General features: G+C 42.3%; 1 protein-coding gene across 7 annotated transcripts in view; it reads right to left on the bottom strand.

Moving 5' to 3' along the window:
* LOC310996950 (transcription factor COE1) overlaps window positions 1-24,054 on the bottom strand; it is a gene marked incomplete at its 5' end in the record, with an annotated part of 88,735 nt that overhangs the window by 8,889 nt on the left and 55,792 nt on the right. For 2 of the 7 annotated variants that reach the window (XM_083986493.1, XM_083986494.1), the window contains 5 exons: window positions 7,635-7,723; window positions 16,553-16,679; window positions 18,292-18,425; window positions 19,765-19,906; window positions 21,059-21,140. In XM_083986493.1, the coding sequence (XP_083842619.1) occupies window positions 7,635-7,723; window positions 16,553-16,679; window positions 18,292-18,425; window positions 19,765-19,906; window positions 21,059-21,140 (574 nt within the window). Of the gene's footprint in view, window positions 1-7,634; window positions 7,724-16,552; window positions 16,680-18,291; window positions 18,426-19,752; window positions 19,907-21,058; window positions 21,141-24,054 lie in introns of all 7 variants that reach the window. The other 5 variants (XM_083986497.1, XM_083986499.1, XM_083986495.1 and 2 more) reach the window with 3 other exon arrangements.

The raw sequence follows: 24,054 nt of genomic DNA, 5'->3' as shown, positions 1-24,054 counted from the left end.
CCTCCATCCTCTCCACGATGCTCTCTCAGGCCATTTTCACATTTCTCTCCGCTGCTCCCTTCCTCCTGCTTTGCCTCCATTCCTCTTATTCTCCCCACCCACTAATATCTCTTTCTTCCCCCTCAGCCTCTTTATTGTTCCTCCTCTCTTCCCCACCCACTCTCTCGCTCTCACTCTCTCTCCCTCCTTCACTCGCCTCCCACCCCGGGGTCTAAGGTGTCTTGTTTAACAGTTAATGTGTTGTCGTTTCCACAGCGTGAGGCCGCCCGGCGACACAGAGAAAATTACTCTGTGCTTCACAGTATTAACCTGCACTGTGTGACACACTCACACTCACACACACACACTTATGGTTGGCTGCATGTGCGCTCTCCTGTGAGTTGTGCCGGGTGGAACATATTGCCTCTCTATCTCTGTGTGTGTGTGTGTGTGTGTGTGTGTGTGTGTGTGTGCGTGTGGTGTGTGGATAAGTGAGGTCACAGAGCCAGTCAGCAGTTTTAGTGTGCCTGTCCATGGTGCTAAATTTAATCTTTTACACATTATTACAGCCACGCTGGCTCTCTGTTAACCCCTCATTATTAGACACTGGCGAGCTGAGCAACTCACACACACACACACACACACACACACACACACGCATATGCACATGCAGACACACACACTAACACTCACTCCCAGAAACCTGATCCTGAATGTTCGAGCGGTTCCAGTAAGGCAGTAGCTGATAAACGGGAAGGGAAGATGATCCTCTGGTAACATCATCATTATCAGGTCTGCAGGCTTCTTACTCTACATCACTCAGAGCCTGGCACGGCCCAGATCGATTAGCCATCAATACTTTGCCTGTTTACGTCTTTTGTATTTGGACACACTGCTACTCACATCGCCTTATTAATCTCTCTCGGGTTACATCTGTAGCTAAGAGAGCATTGTTCGTCAGATTACCTCCTGCTTAATACAAATGAAGAACGCTCCCAGCTGTGCTGTGTTGATATGAATGGGACTAGGTGTTGGTGTAGACTTTGCTTCAAAACTGATTAAAAAGTCTAAAATAATCCCGGCTCGGAAAATCCTCAGGGCTTGAACTTGTGTCAATAGGACCGCCTGCAGCGACAAACAGAGGAAACACATCTGATTATGGCGCCAAAATTAAACTTGTTTTCATGTTTTGTTTAGTTTTTTTTTTGGTGGTGAATTGAGAAGTAAATACGTCTGTCAGACACCAGTTCAAAGGCTTTTGGGTCGTGATACTGCAAAAAGGTTTTGGTTGCCTCCTTGATTTGATGATTTGAGTGTCAACTGATGTCTAGGTTAAGACAGGGATAAATTTAGTTTAAATGTGAAGGCGTTAGACACATATTTAAATGTAAATAGGTCCCTAATACATATTAAAATACTGGCTTTGAAAAGCAGTTCAAACAACAGTTGTAAGTAACTCATCATTTAAAAAAACAAGATAAAGTCTAAACGTAGTTCAGAACACTTTTACTTACATTTTAGACTGTATGTGTTGAACTATCTAGTGGCACTTTGACTGATGGCTAAATTCAATATTAGGCTACTAATTATGTCATCATTATCACATAATATCCTATTATCACAGGAGAAAGGAAAAAAGTCAGATACTGTGGAGGATTTTTCCATTGACTTACATTGCTCCAGTTAAAAGAAGTGAATATGATGTAGAATAGAATAAAATAGATCTTAAATCATTTTCCCTCAACACTCAGTCTAAAAGAATTTGTAAACATAAAATACAATGCAGTGAAATTTAAAACTGTAATAGCCCCTTGTAAATATCAGATTTCAGTCTGTCTTGAATGTCTCTTTACTGCGTTTAGTCTCAGTATTTACTGAGGCTGTGCAGCTAAATGATCTGACCATAATGTATATATAAAATGACTGAGTGTAAATGTACAACGTGTCAAACATATTTCTTGGAAGGCAAGTAGGAAATCTTTTTTCTTCCTTGGAAAAAGTGGTGTGACACCAGATTTTTTTCCCCCCAAGCATCAGCGTTTTCATCATGAAGTTTGCTTGGTAAAAACTTTAGTGGACTTTGAGACAAACTCATCTTATGTTGTCAGTTTTAGTCCAGTTTTTTAACCCTGGGTGTCACGGTGCCAATCAATCAGCTGCTCTCTACTGTAGATTAATGATGAATAGTGACAGTATTGTGATAGAAACAGACTCTGAAGTGCGTCTTTTTTAATCATTGATTCCTGCCATCTTTATTTGATTTTTATAATTGCTGCAATAAAACCTGATGTTAAAGCTGTCATCTCTAATATCTGCTTTGATTCATGTGACCATCCTACATCGCCTTGTATCTGTTGTCAAGTATTTATGGACCATATACCTGACAAGCACTTGTCTGTCATTTCATTTCCGTGCCTTGTCAGTCTTTAAAAACATTGTTCAAAATTGAAGTCCTTGATTAAGTTTATTTGAGTTAGGATGTTTTTTTGTTTTTTTTTAATATTTAGTATCATCTATTCTTGTCTGTTCCAGTTAAATGTGCAGCCAGTCAAAGAAAGAGGGGATGAGTGAAACAAATGACAGATCTGCTGGAAGAGGGAAAGAATAACAGGAGGTGTCTAGGTGCTTTTACTGTCTGAGTTATGACCACCCCTAATGTGATAACCATATGTTACACACACATACACACACGCTGACACACACATGTTTCATGCATTAGGACCAGGAAATGCTGAGACGGGTATCTGTGGGGTCAGATGTGTGTGTAACGTGCGTGTGCCAGGACGGTACAGACATGACACACACATGACTTATTCCTCCCTAATGCTGGTACATTAGCTGCTTGATCCCCTTCTAATGTCCCATTAGGGATGCCGTACATGCAGGGTCACACCTCGTACAGAGATGATGTCATACTTTACATGTGTGCTCAGGAGGATGTGGGGCACCATCACTCACGTATATAAAAGTATTGACCCACACACACACACACACAGAGACACACACACACCATCAAGATGTGGAATGTCTTCTCTTACAGATACTCTGTGAGGATGTGTGGTTTCGGATCTCATGTCCTCTCACCGGTGTTGAGAGTTTCATGGCTTCATGCCTGTGTGTTCACACATCAGTGGGATTACTCATACCGGCATAAACCTCTGTGCGACGCATGACATCAAAATGAGTCGCATAGCGATATCAGCTGAGTGAGTCACACATAGTCACCACCAGATGACACACACCATCTATCTATCTATCTATCTATCTATCTATCTATCTATCTATCTATCTATCTATCTATCTATCTATCTATCTATCTATCTATCTATCTATCTATCTATCTATCTATCTATCTATCTATCTATCTATCTATCTATATTGTTACAGCTAATAAAAAAACAGTGCTAAACTTTAAATGACCTCTTTACTTCTGTTTTTCTTTTCTCCCTCTGTTTCCTGCTGCAGTGAAGAGGACACGACAGGAGAGTCCATTGATTTCTTTGCGTGTCCATGGAGGCACCTCTGCTCGTTTCTCATGGGTGCTTTGTGGACCAGAACATAAAACATGCCCCCCCCCCAAAAAAAAGGTTCTTAAATCATCAAACATTTTCAGATTGTTGAAGGCTCTGAGAATTAACTCGAGACAACACTCCCGAATTCTTAATAAAAATTTACTCTTATTGCTTATGACTTTACTGAGAAGCTCCAGGTGTGTAACTAGGGATGTAAAACAGCTGGATTCCTGAGTCTAAAAGAAAAAAAAAAGAGATTAAAAAAGCGCACTGGAAAAGTCCCTGGTTCTCCACAGTCACTGCACTGATCCATGTAACTGGAGAGTGTCCCAATAGTTTTAAACAGGGCAGTGAAAACAGTCTTCAGGCATCACTGTCCCTTTATACTCCAACATATGGATGCTGAAGAGATCAATGTGACACAAACTGGCAGCTGAATAAAGTGTGTGTGTGCTTGTGTACGTGTGTGTGTGGCCAGCGAAATCCCCCTGAATGTTCACTGAACAATTATAGAATCTGCTGTCCAATGTTAATCCCCTCACACACTCCACTGCCCCGTCTGTCAGTGTGTCTGTCTGCTGTCTTCATAGTGCTGGCAACAAACTCTTATAACTCCAATAAAAGGTCTGATCGATACAAGTGTGTGTGTGTGTGTGTGGCGCCAACCAAAGCACCGACACGCATATGCACACACACAGAAAAACACACACGCACGCATGCACACACAGAGTAACCTTCTCCCACAAGACAAACACAAGAGAAATATTTTCACATGGATCTAGATCCAAACACACACAGATAAGACAGAATATATGTCAACCTCCCTCTCTCTCTCTCGCTTTCTCTCTCTCATACACACAAACACACGCACAAACAGACTGCTGCTGGTGGGCAGCGGTAATAAAGTTTCAGGGTTCGATTAACCACTAGGCTACACAATGATGAATTACCCGACAATGCACACATACACACACACACAAATGTGTAAGAAGAATCTCGTGAGTAAAGAGAGATCATCAGTGGTGTGACACAGCAGCCAAAGGGAGATACTAACTCACATCCTCATGAAAACTGTTAGTCATCTTTGGTTTTTTTTGAGGGGGGGGGGGGGGGGGGGGGGGGGGTGATGGGGTGGGGGCGCAGGCTACTGTCAGGCTCGGAGAAATGTGAGACATGGTGAAGATGATCAGAGCACTGGGGGTGGGGGGTGCGCAGGCTCATCACAAAGTGGAACTATTGATGATTTTTCCATCTTGTGCTCTATGACTGAAAAAAAAAAAGTCAAATCCTTGATTTTATTAGTCGAGGTCTTGATTTTGTCATGAAGGAAAAGCTCTGGCAGCGACCTCTGCTTGACCTCTCTCTTGTCCTTTAGCTGGACGTGATATCTGATCGATGAATCCAGCTCCTCTGGCTTGATTGTTCTCATTTGCCTCGAGATATTTCACATCGCCTGTAATAAGCTTGACTACTTATCCATGAGAAGGAGAAAAATAAATCACCAAATAAAACAGACCCAGAACAATTTTTTATAGTGGATGTGGGTCAAGAGGGATATCAGTACTTGGTCCGTAAGGTATTTATAGACCCATTTAATACAAGTAATATGCTCATTTGTTTTATTTCTCCTGACAAGCTAAAGCCACAAAAGAAAATGTGTTGGCTGATGCTGTGATAGATTTTTCATTTTTTCCCCCTTAAGTTTGCCACTTTTAAAAACGTTCAATGCCAACTGAGCAAATCACAGTTTGAGCGTCGCACTAGATATTTCAGCTGTGATGAATGAATATGCAGTGTCTGAAGAGGGGCGCCGTGAAAAACATCATAATAATTATATGAGTCAAGAATAAAGCTAAAAAAAACAAACTAGTCAAGTAGCAACCTCCTCTTTTTCCACACCCACTAACATGTGTCATGTAAAGTGACGGCTCAAAATGCAGATCTGATCAATTACATCGATCTGCTGTGGAAATAGATCTAAAAAGAAGCATATGGATAGGGTAAAGCTTTATTTAAGAAACATTAAATATCCTGGGTCCGTACCACTTCTCATAAATGATGCTTGTGTGCACATGTGTCAGTGTGTGTGTTCATGTTTTTGCTGCTCTGACTCAGCCTTTACCAGAAACTAGAACATCTAACATCACTTATGATATCACAGATGTAGTGAAACTGGATAACATCATTTCCTGCACTGATTTTTCTACAGCACTTAGTTATTGTAAAGTTGCTCTAAAAGCAGCAGATATGAGAAAAGCTTTTAACACGAGGGATTCTGCGTGAACACTGGCAGCAATAAAAGGATGGGATGGCTTGAGTTGGAAGTCTACAAAACTTCAATTTTCACAGCACAGCAACTTTAGAGCCCCCCCCACCCCACACTCCTAATGGACAACACTATGAAGTGATGATACCAAATAATTAAAGATGATAATAAAAATCACATTACTGCAGTTGTATAGTGTTTTCACGGCCTTGTGCAGGCTGAATCTCTTGAAAATCTGAGTATAAAAGACACAATTAAACTGCAACAATATGTCATTTGATTGGTAAACAGTAGCCTAATTTGGCAATTACTTTGATAATGCACCAATCATTTAAACCATTTGAAAATGAGAAAAGTGATGGTACTAATACTTTTGACAAACAATCTGCAGAGTTTTGGACTTTTTGGACGGAGCAAAACATTATTGCTGGTTATATAAGGAAACTGTGAGTGGCATTTTCACAGTTTTCTCATCTTTTATAGACCAAAAGTTAATAAGTCAATTGTGAGAATAATTGTCAGATTAACTTATTATGAAAATCGTTGTTAGCTGCAGCCCTGAGGCAACGTGCTTCCTGCGTTGGCACCAAAACACCGGCAACGGTTGTAAACTGTGAGCTGCAGAATCTGGCCAACATGGACATAACTCCTTGGGATACTGAGCTGGATTCGAGTGCATTACACCAATAAACTATGTCTTACCTAATCTGCAAAAATAATGAGGTATAACCTTTTGCCTTTCTTGTAACCATCTGTAGCACAGTGCATCTTAAACAGTAAAATGCTATACCTTTCTGAAACATTGAATCTGCCTCATTATAAACAATTAAAAACAACATCTTTTTAACCTTATGTATCTTATAGCCATAACCCACTCCCCATGTTACCAGCAGGTACCATCACATGACCAGCAATCAGCTCATTACTGTCCGAAGCTAATAACACTATAACGTGCAACACCGTGCACTGTAAAGCAATAAATGTTTATGACTAAGAATCCACAAAACTTCACCCGCATTTGAGGTGTGGAGTGTGTGTGATGTGCCGAGCGCATTCCCACGGCGATAGCGCACACAACTGCGTGGCTAATGATTGCTAACACATGTGCAGGAGCCTGGGTGTCGGCACGGCCCGTGATGACATCGCAGCATCACCACATCATCACATCATGACCAGCGCCCATGTCTCAATGATGTCACGGCGAAGTCAGCCAATCCTGGACGAGCTCCAGCAAGGGGATGGAGCGCCAACCCACAGCAGCTGCATGAAAAGGTCATGACCCCGCCCACCCAGTTTGGAGAGTTTGGAGTTGAAGCAGGTCAGCACAGTAAGCTCACACACACATGCACACACACACATGTACTTTGAAACGTCTCTACATGTACAGATCACCATGACAGCGGCTGGTATCAAAGCCGAGCTCTTCGTTTGGTGCTAATTGTTTACATGTGCTGATCCTTTAAACGCTCTGCTTGATCTCCAGCTGATAAACAAATAATCAGATCTGACTTTCTGATCTTGGAGAAGATTCAAACACTCACCCTGCAAACGTGGGTTAAGCAGCTCACACACATGGAGTTCATACAGAGGTAAAGACACAACCCACAGGAGATTTGAAAACACACATTCTGCTAAGAAATATAAAAATAACGCACGCAAAACAAATAAATAAAACATAAAGACAATTATTTTGTCCTTGATAGCAGCTCTGTGCAGCTACATGTAACTGAGAAGCTGCAGGTTTGATCTCTGCAAGTGCTACAGCATCTGTCTGTCTGAATGTGTGTGTCCCGCAGCAGGAGAGAGAGCGTCACTCAGTCTCACTTCACTGTCCAGTTAATGTGCAGAAAAAAGGTGCATGTTAATGAATGTTGTACCTTTGGCAGCCTCTCGGGGTCCCCGGGGTGCCGAGGGATGACCTTCTGAAGCCTCTGGAAACCGTAGTCGATGGTTGGTTCATTCAACGCTGCAGAAGACAGAAACAGAAAGCGGGAAAGACAGAATTAGCTCCATGCAAAGAAAACATCGTGGTGATGTCATGCTGCACCTGTGGTTAAAGTCACTTTACTGTCATCTATATAAATTTATACACACACACACATATAAGGTCTCCACCCACCCGTGAAAGAAGTACTTGTACCTGCCTCTTTAGCTGCTGAATGCTTAATTTTCCCCACCAGCTGCTCTCTGTGTGCCATTTGGTGATGGGCAGGCGGCACATTCACTATATTTTTTTCTTTGCTAGAAACAGCTGCCTGCTACATCTGGATATGACTCCGATTAAAGCAGCGGAGCAAAAACAATGAGCTAAAAGACACTACAAAGCCCTGTGGAGCTGAGGGGAACTGCAGAGTCGAGGTAAACCCTCGGTGGAAACCCCTCTCACTTCCATGCAGCCACATAATCCATGTTAATATAAAATATTGGTTAAAGCCACATTTTTTCCCCCCTAGTTGATCCCTGTCACATAAAGGATGTGGCTTTTTCACCACTCCCTTCATTTTTGCTTCAGTGGAGGATAAACATGTATGCTAAGATTTTCCACCAGCCTTCTCTTTGTTTCCACCATCTGCTTTGTTTTTGCAGCTTTAACCTCCTTAATGGTGAAAAGTAATCCTGACGATTTCCAGCAAAAATCCCAATGGTGTTATATAATGTAAAATACAGTACGGGGGCAAACAGGGACTGACCAGTGAGGCTTGATGGGAAAAAAAGGAACTGACTCGTACTTCCTACAGTTAAAAAAAAAAGCAGCCTTCCCAGTGGGATTTCACATTTAACTTAACACATCTCTGCTGCAAAACAACACAAAGCTGAACATGCATGATGCGATGACACTATGTCACCATGCTCCTGGTCCCAGTTTGAGCTGTGACATGTCTGAGTCTTGTTTCTCTTTGTTTCAGTAAGAATGTGGACTGTGGAAATTACATTAAACTGTTACACGTTGCACCTTGATGCTTTTTGTGTTCAGTCTGCATTTGCACACACGTTAAACACGCACAGAGTCTCAACATCTGTGCCAGTCAGCGGGGGGGTCCGACTGGTGAGGAGAGAAGATGACATCCTGTTTTTTTGACATTTTGTTTGCAGGCTTCTCTGAGCTGGAAAGAGATAAACCTGCTTGGCATGATCCCTCCGAGCCGACAGACGTCTGGAGGTTAGAGAGGCAAGTTTGTGACCGAGGAGGATAGTTCAGAATCTGGGCTGGAGAACTGTAAAAAAAAAAAAATCTTCTGTGGAGATTTTCTTCTGAAACGGCTCCTGTGAAGCTGTTCACAGCAACCAGTGTACAAGTGGATGGTGTGTGAAGAGTCAGTGGGGAAAATGTGGTTCATAATTTATCCCAAAAATGTTCTCACAGTATTGATTTCATTTATATTTTAAGTTTGAAAACATGGTTGTAAATAAAGCAGAATCCCATTTTAGTAAATACACTTCAGTTTCAGCATAACTTAACCCAAATTACAGATAACATAATTCTGTAACTTCCCTCACTGTTATAGAGAATCACAAGACATGGAGCTCAAACAGGACTATTATGATGAAAACTGTCATAATTAGCATGATTTAACACTATTAGTTGAGTCCAAAAAAGCTCCTTCCCCCTCAAATTTAAATAGCTGAGCTAAACCTAACCCATCTTCTTTATCTCTCACTGTTGGAAAGCTGAACCGTACAGCTTGAGTAATTACCAGTAAAAAATGAAGAAATACCCTGGGTAAAATAAAGAAGTGTTGTTTTACAGGTGGGATCAGCCCTGTGATGGAGTGCAGACGCTTTAATCCAACATGAAAATGTTTAGAGATGGAAAGAGCTAGTGGAATAACTAATGGTGTCAAAAACATCTGGATGAAAATAACACTGCAGGTATAATGGGAAGGATTTTAAAGAACATTTAGAGTTCACTTAAATGTTGCAATTCTCTTCTTCTGCACTCTTTATCCAATCAACACGTCAATCAACGGCAGCTCTGAAAGCTCCGTCAGTCAGGATGATGGTTTCCAATATGACGTGCGTGTGTGTCTGCAGGTGTGTTTATTTATATGGCCCTGAGGATGTGTCTTCACCCCGTTGTTGAATCTACTGAAAATGTGTCTGTATGTGTGTGTGTGAGACAGATGGAGGGAGGAATAAGAGAAGTAGAAAGATAAAGCTGGTGAAAAAGAGGAAGAATGGTTGAGCTAGAAGACAAGATGTAGGTGTGGGGTGCAGAGGGTGTGTGTGTGTGTGTGTGTGTGTATGTGTGTGAATGATGTCCAATTGTGCAGCTGCAGTGATATTTGGTACTTTCCACATCCAGCAATGATAAATTACTTGCAGCTGAATGTCTTGTGTGTTATTTTTTTTAGTTTCTTTTGTGTGTGTGTGTGTGTGTGTTTTATATGTAAGGTTTGTTTTATTATCACATCACACCCAATTTTCTGGTTTCTGTTTTGCCCTAAACCTCTCAATTTGTTAGCAGCATAACTTCATAAATTGTGAGCTGTAAAAATACCACATGTTAAACTGTCATGAACAATACGTCTCCCCCGCTCCAAGGAAAGTTCACTTTTAAAGCTCTAAATTATGATTTTATGATTCACATGTGATAATTACTTCAGTATGGCTGAAGAGAACGAGGAGCAGCAATCGATTGAAAGAGAGGAAAGGAATAAAGTTCAGGTGAGATGAGAAGAGAAGATGAGAGGGAAGGAGGAGAAAAAAGGGAGCATCCAAAAAAAAGAAAAGAAAGAAAATCAGTTATGCTTGAGAAAAACAAAACTAGAAAAACAGCTGCCTAACAGTCGGTGGGATATCAACTGTCAGAATTAACTGCCAGTGTCGGATCCACAGTCTCGTCACATCTCTGGAGACACTTAACCGATGCCAACTCTAATAACACACACACACACACACACAAAGAAGCACCACACACATAGAGACGTGCATCCAACAGACTGAAATGAATTGGTTTCGATGCCTGAGGCCTAAAGTGTCTCCAACCAACTATTTATTAATAGGACAAATGTGTTTCTTAAATTGTTAAATAGCGTGTGAATGTTTGTGCATTAAGAACTAATATAAAGAGTGTGTGGATGTTTGTTTACTTCGAAGCCAATAGGTCAGATTCCTCAAATGATTTCTTTAGTGGTTTCTCTCTGCAGTGAAACAGAAATAGCACCGGCGCACAAAAAAGCCACACAATTGATTGCACATTAGCTGTAAAAAGCACTGGTAAACCCAGCTGGCTTTGACTCATCATGGGAACACTGGTTACACTGACAGCCATAAACAAATACACTCGTCTCTCCAGCCTCGCACACAGTGACAACGATGCTGTGCACAGACGGCGCAAGAAAACAAAAAACAGAAACACAGTCAGTTGAAAAAAGGAATTATTGTTCTGCAGTAAACTGAGCGGATCATAAAAGAATGGGTGGAAAACGTTCAGCATCTCATAAAGACACACAGCCTCCAGCTCAGCGTATGACGATGACTGATACAGTGTGTGATTATACGTATCAAGTAGTTGTTTCCTCCTTTGGGAGTTTCTCAGCAGAAGTCCACTGGACCATTCAGCCTGGTTCATCTTCCAACATATACACGCATCTAAGACTGGGGCCTGGAGTGTAAACTAAGGAAAGCCTGCGTACTTATAAACCACTTGATACACATAATCATACGCTGCATCAATCATCATCATAGAAAACTGTGCAGATCATAAAAATACCAGTGGAAAATGTTCAATATCCCTTAAAGAAACATCCCCTCCAGCACAGAATAAAGACGATGATTGATACAGCGTATGATTATGTGTATCAAGTGGTTTATAAGGAGGTGGGCTTTCTTTAGTTTACACACCAGGCCCGGATCGAAGATGGTTGTAAATGTAGGGAGGTTTGAACCAGCTGAACGAGACCGTGCTCATGAGTTGCCTGCTGGGAAACTCCCTAAAGAGGCAACAACCACCAACACCAACGTGCCATCCCAACGTAAACTGCAGAAAAACACAATCCTGTTTCAAGTTAGGAGAGTTTCAACAGATGCTCTTTAATTTTTTACACACGGCTTCTTAACATCAGCTGTCCATGGTGCTGAAGAGTAAGGCTGCAGTTTAAAGTAACGTGGTGCGTTTAAGTGTCGATACACGAGCCGTGCTATGTTTGTAGTAAAAAAAAGACAAGACAGTTTACGAGCGTGCTGCTGCTGACCCCGTGAGGCTCAGCAGTGTGAGGAGCTACAACCTCAGTGTTGCCAACTGTTCTCCAAAGAAGCAGAACGAGCCTGTTTGAAGTTGCTTAAAGTCAGTAGATGCTGTAAAACAGTAATTAACATATTCATGACATCACTGCGTCATATTTGAGCGAATGAAGCTCCTCTCATTTACATATTTTTCTGTTTCAGTCATCAGACAATGGAACGAATTTGAAACAGTGACTGAAACATGACCCCTGCTCATTTTTAAGCCGTTTTCAAGATGCTGCTCCTCTGCTAAAATCCAGACTTCATAACCATGACAACATCTGAGAAATCCACCACATACTTCAGATAAAAACGAGAGCCGAGCTGTGAGTTCAGCTTTACAGTATCTACCTGTAGAGACGTAGAAACCTGTAGAAACAACAAAAATATTCTTGTTTCTCTCTCACACATGGTGCACAACCTGCACATGCACAGCTGCCATGGTGACGGCATGAGCTGCTCTCCATTGGACATCTAAAAACATTTCATTTAAAAGTTAAAGTTGTGGTGAACATGATCATCTGTACTAAATTTCATGGCAGTCCTCGCTTGTGCCATTTAAAACTACCAATGTCGACCTCTTGGTGGCACCAGAAGGAAAAGTCTGGCTGAGAAGGAAACAAAAATGCCTGAACCAATGAAACCAACCAATGAAATAGTTATTCAGATGTTTGAATTAAGGTGATAAAACAAATAAGCGAGTAGCTGACACTGTCATCTCTATGCGGCTACAAGTGTGGATAAAAATATATAAATCACAGAGAGTGTATCTATGGTGGTTGAGATTGAAATAAAACCAACACCGACTGTTAGTGGCAGACACGTTGCTTCTGTTTTTACTTCTCAGAGACAATAGTTGTTGCTCACACGGCCAGAAGAAAATAAATAATAATAAATAATAAATCTCCAACACATGGCCCTACTCCCTGGAGCTTTACGGTTTACACTCTCCAGTCCAAACACAACTTGTTTCCCAAGTCTAGACGTATGAATAGAAACATGTAGATATACAAAATCATTGTGTTATTTTCTACTTTCAGATATTTTCTCACGGTGGCGTCCCAGCTGCTCAGAAAACGTCAACCATCCTCTCCAGCAGATGATCTGGTGACACAGACCTGAACCTGTTTCATCTTGATTCATTCTGCTACCCTGCTGCCCATGAAAGCATCTCTGTGTGAATCCCTCCTGCTCTCCTTTACCCCCTCTCTTCCTCCGCCTCTTTCAGTTCTGCTCAACCCCCACCTCTCTTTCTTAACTACACCTTCTGCCACTTTCATCCATCCATCCATCCATTCTTCTATCACTCCTCCTCCTGCCTCGCTCTTCCTCTCAGAGTCCAGAGCCGCCTGCCGATCAATACTCATAGAAGTTTCATGAGGACAGAAGCTCCACTCCTGTTTCACAATAAAAACGCCAAGAGAGGAGGAGGAGGGACACAAAGGGGGGGAGGAAAAAAAAAAAAGTAGGAGGGGGGTGGGGTGGAGATGGCACCATGAAATCGTGAAAAATAGTGTCTGTGTTGAAGCAGCGTGTCCAGGATTTATTATACAAGGCCGGTGTTTTTCTTGTTATCATTTGGCTGCGTTTAAACAACAGAGAGCAGGGAGGGTGGGTGATGGGGGGATGAAGCTGCGTGGGTGAAAGGACGAAGGGGGCTGATGTAAAAGGAGAAGAAGAAGAAGAAGAAGTAGAAGGAGGAGGAGGAGGGGAGGAGGTGTGGTGAGATCGATTCTCTGGCCAGCCGGCAGTTCAATACCACTGAATTATTGCTTCATTCTTCCCCTTATGAGATGAGATCTCTTTCTCCCCAGCTCTTCTTCCCTCAGCCAGCTCTCTGCGTGTTTGTATAAGTGTGTATGTACATGTGTGTATCTGCATGCGTGTATCACTATATGTGTGATCCACTTAGGAGCGGATCGATACTTTACAATCTGGTTTTTTAAAAGTCCACCTTTCTTTCTGTCTCTCTTTTTATGTGTTTCTCCTTCTTTCTGTCTTTTCCCCACCCGTCTCTCTCTCTTCCTCCATTTTCCAATTTCTTTTTACTTTCTGTTTTTGTGTCTGCAAAGTTATATCGCTCGTTCAGCTTTCACTTAAAGTTTCTTCTTCACAGCAGAGCCATGGATCTCACGCTGGCTGCCGCACTGACATTACATCAGCTCTGCACATATATGTGTGTGTGTGCGTGTCTATGTAACGTCTGCGTGTGTGAGACCATCTATCGATTGCCACTTTGTACCATTGTGTGTTTATATAGAGTGTGTGATGCAGAGAATGTTAATTTCTCCCACTAGGCAGATGAAGCAGCCATACGGCACAGTGTGTATGTGTGTGTGTGTGCACATGTGTGTGTGAGTGTGTATGTATGTGATAGGCCATCTGTTTACCAGACTACTCACCATCTTTCCCTCATATCTCTCTGATTTACAATTACTTTCAACTCCTGCCCCTGTTTGAAAGTGTGCATGGTAAGTTGTGTAAGACATGACTCCATGCATGTGTGGCTTTGTGCGTGTTAATGTGCGTGTGTGTGTGTGCGCGCTCGTGTGTGTTTAATTGCTCGGCTCTTACACCCAGAGGCAACCGCAGCAAAAGCATCGAAAAACCACAAGAGCCAATCAGCTTTCATCGGCGGCGACCTTTCACCGGTGACTTCCAGAAAGGAGTCGACCTTGAGGCGGGGTCAGGCAACCGCGGTAACGTATCGCGTTTCCTGGGTCACATGCTGAAGCGATCAGCCAATCGCGAGGTCACGGGGGGTCACCTCGGCCCAATAGGAGAAGCAGTTAGACGCCAGACGGACCAATTACCAGCCGGCTTGCCTCAGGGTCAGACCAAAGATGTTTTGGCTGATGAACATTGAAGGAGGCGCACAGGCAGGGAACCTCGTACCTCTGCACAAAGAAACTTTAGACATTTAACATACCTCCAATAAAAAAGAAACCCCCCAAAAAATCATCTGACGTCTAAGTCTTACAAACTTCGTCAAGACATTTAGAACAACAATGTTCTGGGCTGGTTTTATTGTGCTTGTAATTGTTGCTCTCGTTTCTTGTGCTAACTGTTGGGTTTTTTCACTGCACACTCCAAAAAAACAACCTGGCGATCGACCAATGAGGCAAGAACCATTTTCATGCAGTTTTCTGAAGGTGTAGGTATCTAGTTACAAAGTCCTTCAGCTGCTTTATCTTCTCACATGTTTGTGTTATTGTTATTTATCTAAGCATATAAGTTGCTACGTACATGATATCGTCATATCAAATATTTCCTAAATGTCAATGTATGATTTTATTTGGTTCAATAAAACATACCTGAAAATAAAAAGTATAGATGCTACATGTGTCAAAGTTGCTTGAAACACAAAAACTGAAGGAAACATTAAAACTTTGCTGAACTTGACACCAACAGTAAAAATGACAATTTACTCTGGAACTTCTTTATTTCGTCTTTATTGATCAGGTTTTAAATCTTCATCTTTATCTTCGGTTTATCACCGAGGTCATGAGACGTCTGGAAGAATTTACACGGCAGCTCTTTTATTTGTCTGTCTCTCTCTCTGTGAATGACGTCATCATTATGGTGTGATGGAGCCATGTTGAGCGGATCAATACCAGACATCACATCATCTCGATCCATTTCCACATATATGTGCGGACAAAATGAGCAAACACACACACATACCTGCACACACACACACACACACACACACACACACACACACACACACACACACACACACACACACACACACACACACACACATGCTTCCTTGTCTTTTCTCTCCTCTACTGAATTTAGCAGGAAAATACTCATTCACAGTCAACAATCCGGTCAGAAATCACACACACTTTTCCAACACTGAGCGTGTGTGTGTGTGTGTGTGTGTGTGTGTGTGTGTGTGTGTGTGTGTGTGTGTGTGTGTGTTGGTAAACTGGGTGTTCTGGATGATTTCACTAATAGCTTCAGTATGGAGGGCTATAAAGAGCAGACTGTTTAATTGTAGCTGGTTTTAACGAGCCTCTGATTATGGCAACATTCTAACGAGTGTGGCTCGTTAATGTTGACTAATCTACAGTCATTAGTTCAACACTGTCTGGCCTGAGAGTGAACTGCAACTCATAGACGCTATTCACACACACACACACACACATATATGCGCGTGCACACACATCCTCAAAAACCAACAATGAAAAACTCAACCCTTGAGAAAACAGCTGAAAACACGACCATGGTACTTCAATCAAGAACACGTATGCATCACCTTGTTGTCGTCCAAATGTGTTTTTATTATGTATGTATTTACGGACAGTAGTATGTGTATGTGTTCTACCCTGTGTGGTACAATATTTTATTCCATTGTTGTTCTTTTTAAAAGTTGCCTTGTACAATCTGGCAGAGGGACAGTCGATGAAAACTAGCTAATTCGGGTGCATTTACATGTGTTTTTTACATGTCCCTTTTCAAATAAACTAAACTGAAACTGAAACTGTACATACATACTACTGTGTGTGTGCGTGTGTGTGTGTGTGTGTGTGTGTGTGTGTGTGTGTGTGTGTGGTGGACCTACCTGTGTATATGAACCTTCCCGGTGTGCCTTTGCAGAACTGTTTGGACTTGTAGGACAGGGTGACCTCCACGACCCCGGGAATGTGTCTGGGAGGCGTCTGCACCCGGATGGCATGTGGCGTGATCAACTGGAGAAGAGGGGGGGTGGGGGGGGTGGAGCGGGTCAATACACAACAACAAATCAACAATACAAAGTAATGCAGTACTAATGTTCTGTGTCCGGAAACCCAGCTGGAGAGTTTCTTTGCCAAGACTGACTGGAGTGTTGAGCCGCCTCAGACCACTACTCTGTGATTCTCTACTCTAAAGTTTATTTCCGTCTGTTGAGTTGGAGATTATTGAATTTGCACTTGTTAACGCAGTGACAAACAACTTTAAGTGAGCTGTATTTACATTTGGATTTGACACTGTTACTGTATGCACTCTGACGTTCGTAACAAACACATTTCAACATGGTAAAAAGGAGACATCCCTGTGTCCAGCGTGGAGCACATCTGAACATATACAGTACATGCATGTTAACTGACACCCTGTAAATAGTTGTTGTGTTTGATGCTTTCTTGTGGTTTTGAGCTGGAATAGTGTCTCGCTCTCTCATGTTCACTGGAACAAATATTTGGCACGCTGCAAAAACCAAAATCAACGAGCTGCTATAATTAAAGTCTGATTTCCTGACACTTATGCTGACACCAGATGGAAAACCAATCATTGTATCGAGCTGTACGTGACCAACACTTGACCATTTTACCATCAGATTTTTATGGAGGTTTTTTCTTTTTCCTTACAAAAACACTTTTCGCTATTTGGCCCGGGTTTGCGAAAATTTTGTAGGTAGGAGGGAGAGATGCAGACAAACAGAACTTGGCAAACATAAGCAATCACTTTCCACTAAAATTTTTCAAACTGTGTTTTCTCGCCTCAGAATCAATAATCAGGTTGAGTGCAAATGAAACATTTGGTTGGACAGACTCCATTAGAAGCCAGTCTGAGGAACGCCAGGAGAGCTGAGTCAGTTTGAACTGAACTGAACTGAGACTCTGTACACATGTTAGTGTGTGTAAGTGTGGCTCTCAACACTGTAAACAAACCCCTCAGCTCTTCACACACACACACACACACACACACACACACACACACACACACACACACACACACACACACACACACACACACACACACACACACACACACACACACACACACACACACACACACACACACACACACACACACACACGCCAGCATGCGCACACACACACACACACTTTGTGTTGTTGTTGGAAGGAAGCCATGGTCGCTCTGCGCACACGGTGAGTGGAGTCAGAAGACAAATAAACATTCTGTGGAGGAGTGGCGCTGGGGAAAAGTACGATAGTGAGCTCTGTGTGTGTGTGTGTGTGTGTGTGTTTGTGTGTGTGTGTGTGTGTGTTTTTGTGAGCATTAAGCCAATGGCTATCAAAATCTGCTGATCTGATCAGTATTCTGGAGAGAAAGAGACAGAGGGAGTGTGGGTGAGGAAGGTGGAGGGGTTGTTGGTGGGGACTCATTAGAGAGGCAAACCTCATTTAGACAAACATCAACACACACACACACACACACACACACATGATCACACACAGTTAAGAGCCTGACCATGAGGAAAAGTATGTTTTCATATTGAATTACTTCCAACGGTCTGAGGGCAAACACACACAGTGGAGGAGCTGAAACAACATGGAGGCAGGATGCTGGAGAACTCACCTCGCTCCAAACCAGCATGGTACCGAAAATGACTTGGAGACCGTCGAAGAAGTTGTCCCCGATGATGATGACCGTAGCGCCCCCTGTGGTCCAGCCCTCGCTGGGACTGATGGCTTTAATACAGGGAGCTGCTCCTGGCGGAAGGGACAAACCACACGGTTAATTTCTGCGGTTGTTGAGCATCATCAACGTTCACGTGAGACATTTGTTTCCACTGAAGTCAAATCATGGAGGGAAATCTGACTGCAAGTCTCCTCGTCCCTTTCGCATCTGCACCTTGGATTTTTTTTTTTTCGTGGCGCTCTCTCAGCTTTTGGCTGTGGTCCCTATCAACACACCACGCTTACACACTGAATACACCAACGATTCAAAGGTCCACTTCCCCTTTAATTTGACCTTGAGTAGGAAAAAGTTTCCTCTTGTAAATTATTCTGCTGCAGTGAGTGAATAAACAAAGCAAGTGCTGAGGTTTTAGATTAAATTTCAGGGCTTCTTTTCTTTTCAATTTCAAAATATTCATTCACTTGTTCAAGACTTCTACTTGTGTGAAATTAGATTTTTTTTTTTTCGTGAATGCATACTGTAAGTGAAAAAATATAAAAGTAACAAAATTAGAACATCAGCTGCACTGTAGCTCCTATTCAGATGCAACTGAAAGAACTGGAACCTTGTACATACAACCATACACTTTTTACATAGGAAAATACAGTTTTCTCAAATGTCAAATCATTTGAAAGATGAATACTAATGAAAAATGATAAGCTACTTCAGAGAAAGACTGATTAATTCATTTAAAAGTTAGTTAAACAAGACTCTTATTCTGTGAAAATGAAGAGAAAATGTTCATGTTCTGTCAAGCTAAAAGTTCTTTTTAGAAACTTTAAATACAAGACGTTATTTGAGCATGGTTTTGACAGCGCAGCTTTGCTTTGCTGTTTATTTATTGTCTGTTTTATCCTGAAAGCTGCTTTTACAAGACAGACTGATGTGAGATTACTGCTGCTCTCTTTTTAAATAATGATTTGAGGCGGATAAAAACACGCATGTATCATAGACAGAGTGGATACAGTCGGCTTTATGTCACTGAAAAGCCTGAGTATTGTGTGTATAAGCTCATATGATCCAATCCAATATCACAACAATAAAAGCCTGTCTGTCAGAAGCCGACACATGTGAGAGAATCAGTATTCAGCTGAAATACAACAACACCCTTAGTCTGGGTTTCCTTATGAAAAAGAAGCATAATTATATTAGACTGTGCAACACACACACACACACACACTATGTATGTGTGTGTGTGTGTGTGTGTGTGTGTGTGTGTGTGTAGTGGGTTGGATTAGCCAGATGGAGGGGCAGGAATCACCTGATAGGATTAAACCATCAACCATCTGGCGGCCATGCTGCTTGCGCTCGCACACATTTATGTTCACACAGACACACACTCGTGGCGCGTGCACACACACTCATGTTTACCGTGTTCTAGGTAAGACGGCGTTCCTTCCACCGGGTCGAGCCGTCGGGCCCGTCGGCCATGTTTGGAGTTGTTGTGGACGAACATGTTGTCGGACACTGACAGGACATGTCCCTCCACGCTCACCGTAGTCGATACCACCACCTGGAGAGAAGCAGGGGATGGGACAGGGTGAGGAGGGAGTCAGAGGGGGGGTAGGTGGTGGTGGTGGGGGGTAGAAGGGTAGATGGGTGGAAGGAAAAGAAGGTGAAGAAGAGAAAGAAGTAAGATTGAAAAAGGGTGGGCGAGGCAAAGGGAAAGCAGATACAGAGAGAATAGAAGAGAAAAAAAAGAAAAGCAAAAATGAGGAATTACAAAGTTGGGGGTCTAGAGATCATTGCAGGGAGGAGTTAAAGCGTGAAACTGTGAAAAGCTCTTTAAATGTAACCCGTTATCACTGCTATTACCATCACCCGCAACACACACTAAGTCGCTGTGACTGCACTGTGTGTGTGTGTGTGTGTGTGTGTGTGTGTGCACATGTGTGCGGTGTCTATCCTCCTCTGTTCAATAGTTCCTGATGGGTCCAGCCCTTAATTATCTCCCAGGGAAACAGAGCTGTCTTCTCTGGTTCCACTACAATAGAGCTGCACAATTAGAGGCACAGATACTGTCACACACTCGCTACTCTATGACTCTGTCTCTCTGTCCACACACACACACGCGCACGCACACGCACAACAGCAGAGATACACACATATACATATCACACACGTACTCTCACACACACGTGCCCTGGTAATAAATCTATCAGTATCTGTTGTGCGTCCAGTATCTCCACTCAGACTCAAGTGGTGTCTTCCTGATTGTATTCTGGCCATGAAGATAAGGAAATAATAAAGACTGCACTGCCCTAAATCTTATACACAACCCCACAACCTCCACTCCTTTCTTTCTTTCTTTCTTTCTTTCTTTCTTTCTTTCTTTCTTTCTTTCTTTCTTTCTTTCTTTCTTTCTTTCTTTCTTTCTTTCTTTCTTTCTTTCTATCCTGTCTCTCTGCATTGTGTGTATATTTAAGTTCTGACTAGTCAGGGTCAGGATCTCATGTTTCCTGTGAAGGCGCTGGTAGCTTATTTACTTACACACACACTCAGGCTCCTTCACACACACATGCATTCCTGTGTTTGTGTGTTACAGTAACCATCCACTTATTATGAGTTATGTGCACAAAAGAAACAAGGGAGGGAAGACAGAGGGACAAGCAAACACAGACACACACAGAAAGAGCAACAGAAGTAAAAACGTGGTGGTTTCTACCTGGAACCTCCTCATGTCTCGTGGGTTTCCTGCATTCTTTAAACAGTTCTGGTTGCACTTGAGGAAAAACTTGAGGAAGAATCTATAGAAACAGAGAGAGAAGGTCATATTTGAGGTTAACAGCTTCACATTTGAGCAGAGTGAAGACTCCCCCCACTACTTTTCCTTCAGGATGTGTGAATTCAAGCCCAGTTTCCAACAGCTCCCACAGTACAGACACAAATACAGATACAGAAATTAATATTTCATACTGTTCAAACTTCAAAATGAATTTCCTCATGGATTTTTTTTTTGTTCTTAAATCCACACCAGCTGCTTTGAAAAATGACATAAAGGTGTTGGATGAACATACAAGAAGCTGAGTTAAACAGTGCGCTCCAGCAAAACTGCTGAAAATATCCGACTGTGAGCCAATTCAAGTTTCAGGAAAATCTCAGGTTTGACCTTCAGTGTTATACTTTTGTGAATCCAAACTTCAACACCACCCCGCTGCTTTTGTGCCTGGTTAGGTTTTTGTGCAACATCAACTTAATCCCTGACATGACGACAACTTGCAGTTTTTTTCTTTTTCCCGGTGTCCTCTCATTAAAAAAAGGGGAACTATGTTGACATTGGGCGTTTTAAACGGGACCATATGTCATGAATCTGTATTACAGAATAAATCAAACACGCAGATGGCCATCAACAGCAGACAAACACATCCAGGTTGTGTTTTGGTGTGAGCCAGCTGGCCCGGCCTGGCAAAACCAACAAACACAAAAACACAGACAAACACACATGTTCACGTGTTTGTTGCATCTGTGTGTTACAGCTCAATAAAAGCAATAATGTGACACAACCTTACTGTGAAATGTGACTGCACCAGAGTAGCAAGATTAAGGCTGAATCTTCCAGTTGCAACAATATTTTGTTGAGAATTGTTTTATGGTGGGTTTAATAAGGCTGTGTCCACCTTATATATTCATCCTACAATACAATTGTGTACTTAAGTAATGTGAACTTCGCACAAGTCTGCATCACCTCCGTTCCCTGGTGGCAGAGCCTGGTGCTCTGCTGTTCAATAGATGACAGCTCTTGTACTGGACCACCAGAACAAAGCAGAGGTGTGGGCTTATGTGTGTGTGTGTGCAAACATGTATATGTGAGTGTGTGTGTGCGTGTGTGACGGTGCAGCACAGCCCAGTGGCAGGTCTGAGTGTAAAACTGGGCGCTAACGAGCTCAGGCTTCGTTAGAACACCGGCACTGGGATTCTGCATGCCTAATTATCTTGACCCCTCACCCCCGGGTGACAGCCTATCACAGCGGAGGACAGCCACGGTGACCCCCGCTGACCTCCCACTGTCTAGTCCTTTTCACAACACTAGCATAGCGTTAACACAACCACCTCAGCTGACCCGCCCCTGTACATGTGTATGTGGTTGGGGCGGCTCGGAGGCTCACCCCCCCCCCCCCCCCCCCCCCCCCCCCCCCCCCCACCCCCCCCACCCCCCACCCCCCACCACCACCAGGCTCATCTGCCTCAAATATGAAGATGCTACTGTAAAGTAGTGGTGGGAAAAATGTTCAGATTCTCTAAGCAAACCTCAAAATTAAAGTGTCTTTACTAAAAAAATATAAATAAAGTACAAAAAGTCAAAGTTGTTGATCTGAAAATTCAATTATTAATGTAATAAATATGTAGGCACTAGGCAGCTTTTGAACGTTGTTGGTGGCTTCATGTGCTGCTTTATATGTTGGAGGGCCACAGTGAAATCTAATTTATTCTGAAATACACTGGATGAAAAGTGTGAAGAAACACAAAATGAAAAGACTACAGTACCTCAAGAGTAGACTTACACCCTGCGGATTTATTTTTGTAAATAAGGCTGTTTTCTTTACACTCAGCCAGAGAGGCACTGAGCACTTCCACTAGATGAGTGTCTGAGCCAAATCAGGTATTGGCAGTGAAATGACACATTCATTTCCTGTTTTATTGCCAATGTCATTATAAAATTTAAGAGTTTCTACAATAATCATTCATTCATCCATTCATTCAATCACAGCAGGGCTCAGAGTTTCCTGCCATCATGTTAACGACGTGAAAATGATTCCAATGAGCTCCACTCACTGTGGTTTATCATTTTTGAAAATTGTATGGAGACAAACACACACTTCTTACAAAATACATTTTCCATTTCCTTGAAATGAACACTTTCTCCTTCTTACACACATGCACACTCACACACACACATACACACATGCATCTACTTTATATAACATTCTCAATTTTTTTTAATTTTTAAATATTTTGAAACCAGCAATATCCGTATCACCTGTGAGTTTATTTACTTCACATCACTGACAACCATCACCTCCACACTTTCAGAATCTGAAGAAACTTGATTCAGATTCACACAGGCTATTTGATATATATTTTTTAATTATGTAACATAATTATATCAAATCTATTTGATTCTATTTGAAAATGTGAAAATCATGACCCACCCATATGATCTTACACCTGGTATCACAGTAATATGTTTGTATAATTTCAGTCATTGGCTGATGCCATTGGTGATCTGATGATGTCACTCATTATTTTTCATATTTCCGTCCGCAGCGCGACTTCTTCCCTCTGTTTCCTGTGACAGCGTTTTCTCTCATTGATTGCCAGCAGAACATATTCTACATTTTAATGCAGTATGTGTGTGTTCCTCTTCCCCCTTCACTTGACCCCAGCTGGCCTAATCAACTCCGCTACAAAAAGGCCCCGCAGCTACACACACAGACACACACACACACACATATATATATACAGACACCTTGTGTGAATTGATTGGCTGGCCCAGTCACTGGTCGTTAAGAGGCCTCCAATTAAACTGGGCAATTATAAGAGTCTGAAATGACTGTGAGGGAGGAGAGGCGCCCCCCCCCCCTCTCTCTCCTCCGTCTCTCCCCCTCTCTCTCTCCGAGGCCTGATCGTGTTCAAGTGATAACAGCACTGTTGACCTTTGCT

The sequence above is a fragment of the Trachurus trachurus genome (genome assembly GCF_905171665.1).
Source record: "Trachurus trachurus genome assembly, chromosome: 14".
NCBI lineage: Eukaryota > Metazoa > Chordata > Actinopteri > Carangiformes > Carangidae > Trachurus > Trachurus trachurus.
Note: the sequence above shows the minus strand (reverse complement) of the source record. Positions and strands in the feature narration are given on the sequence as shown.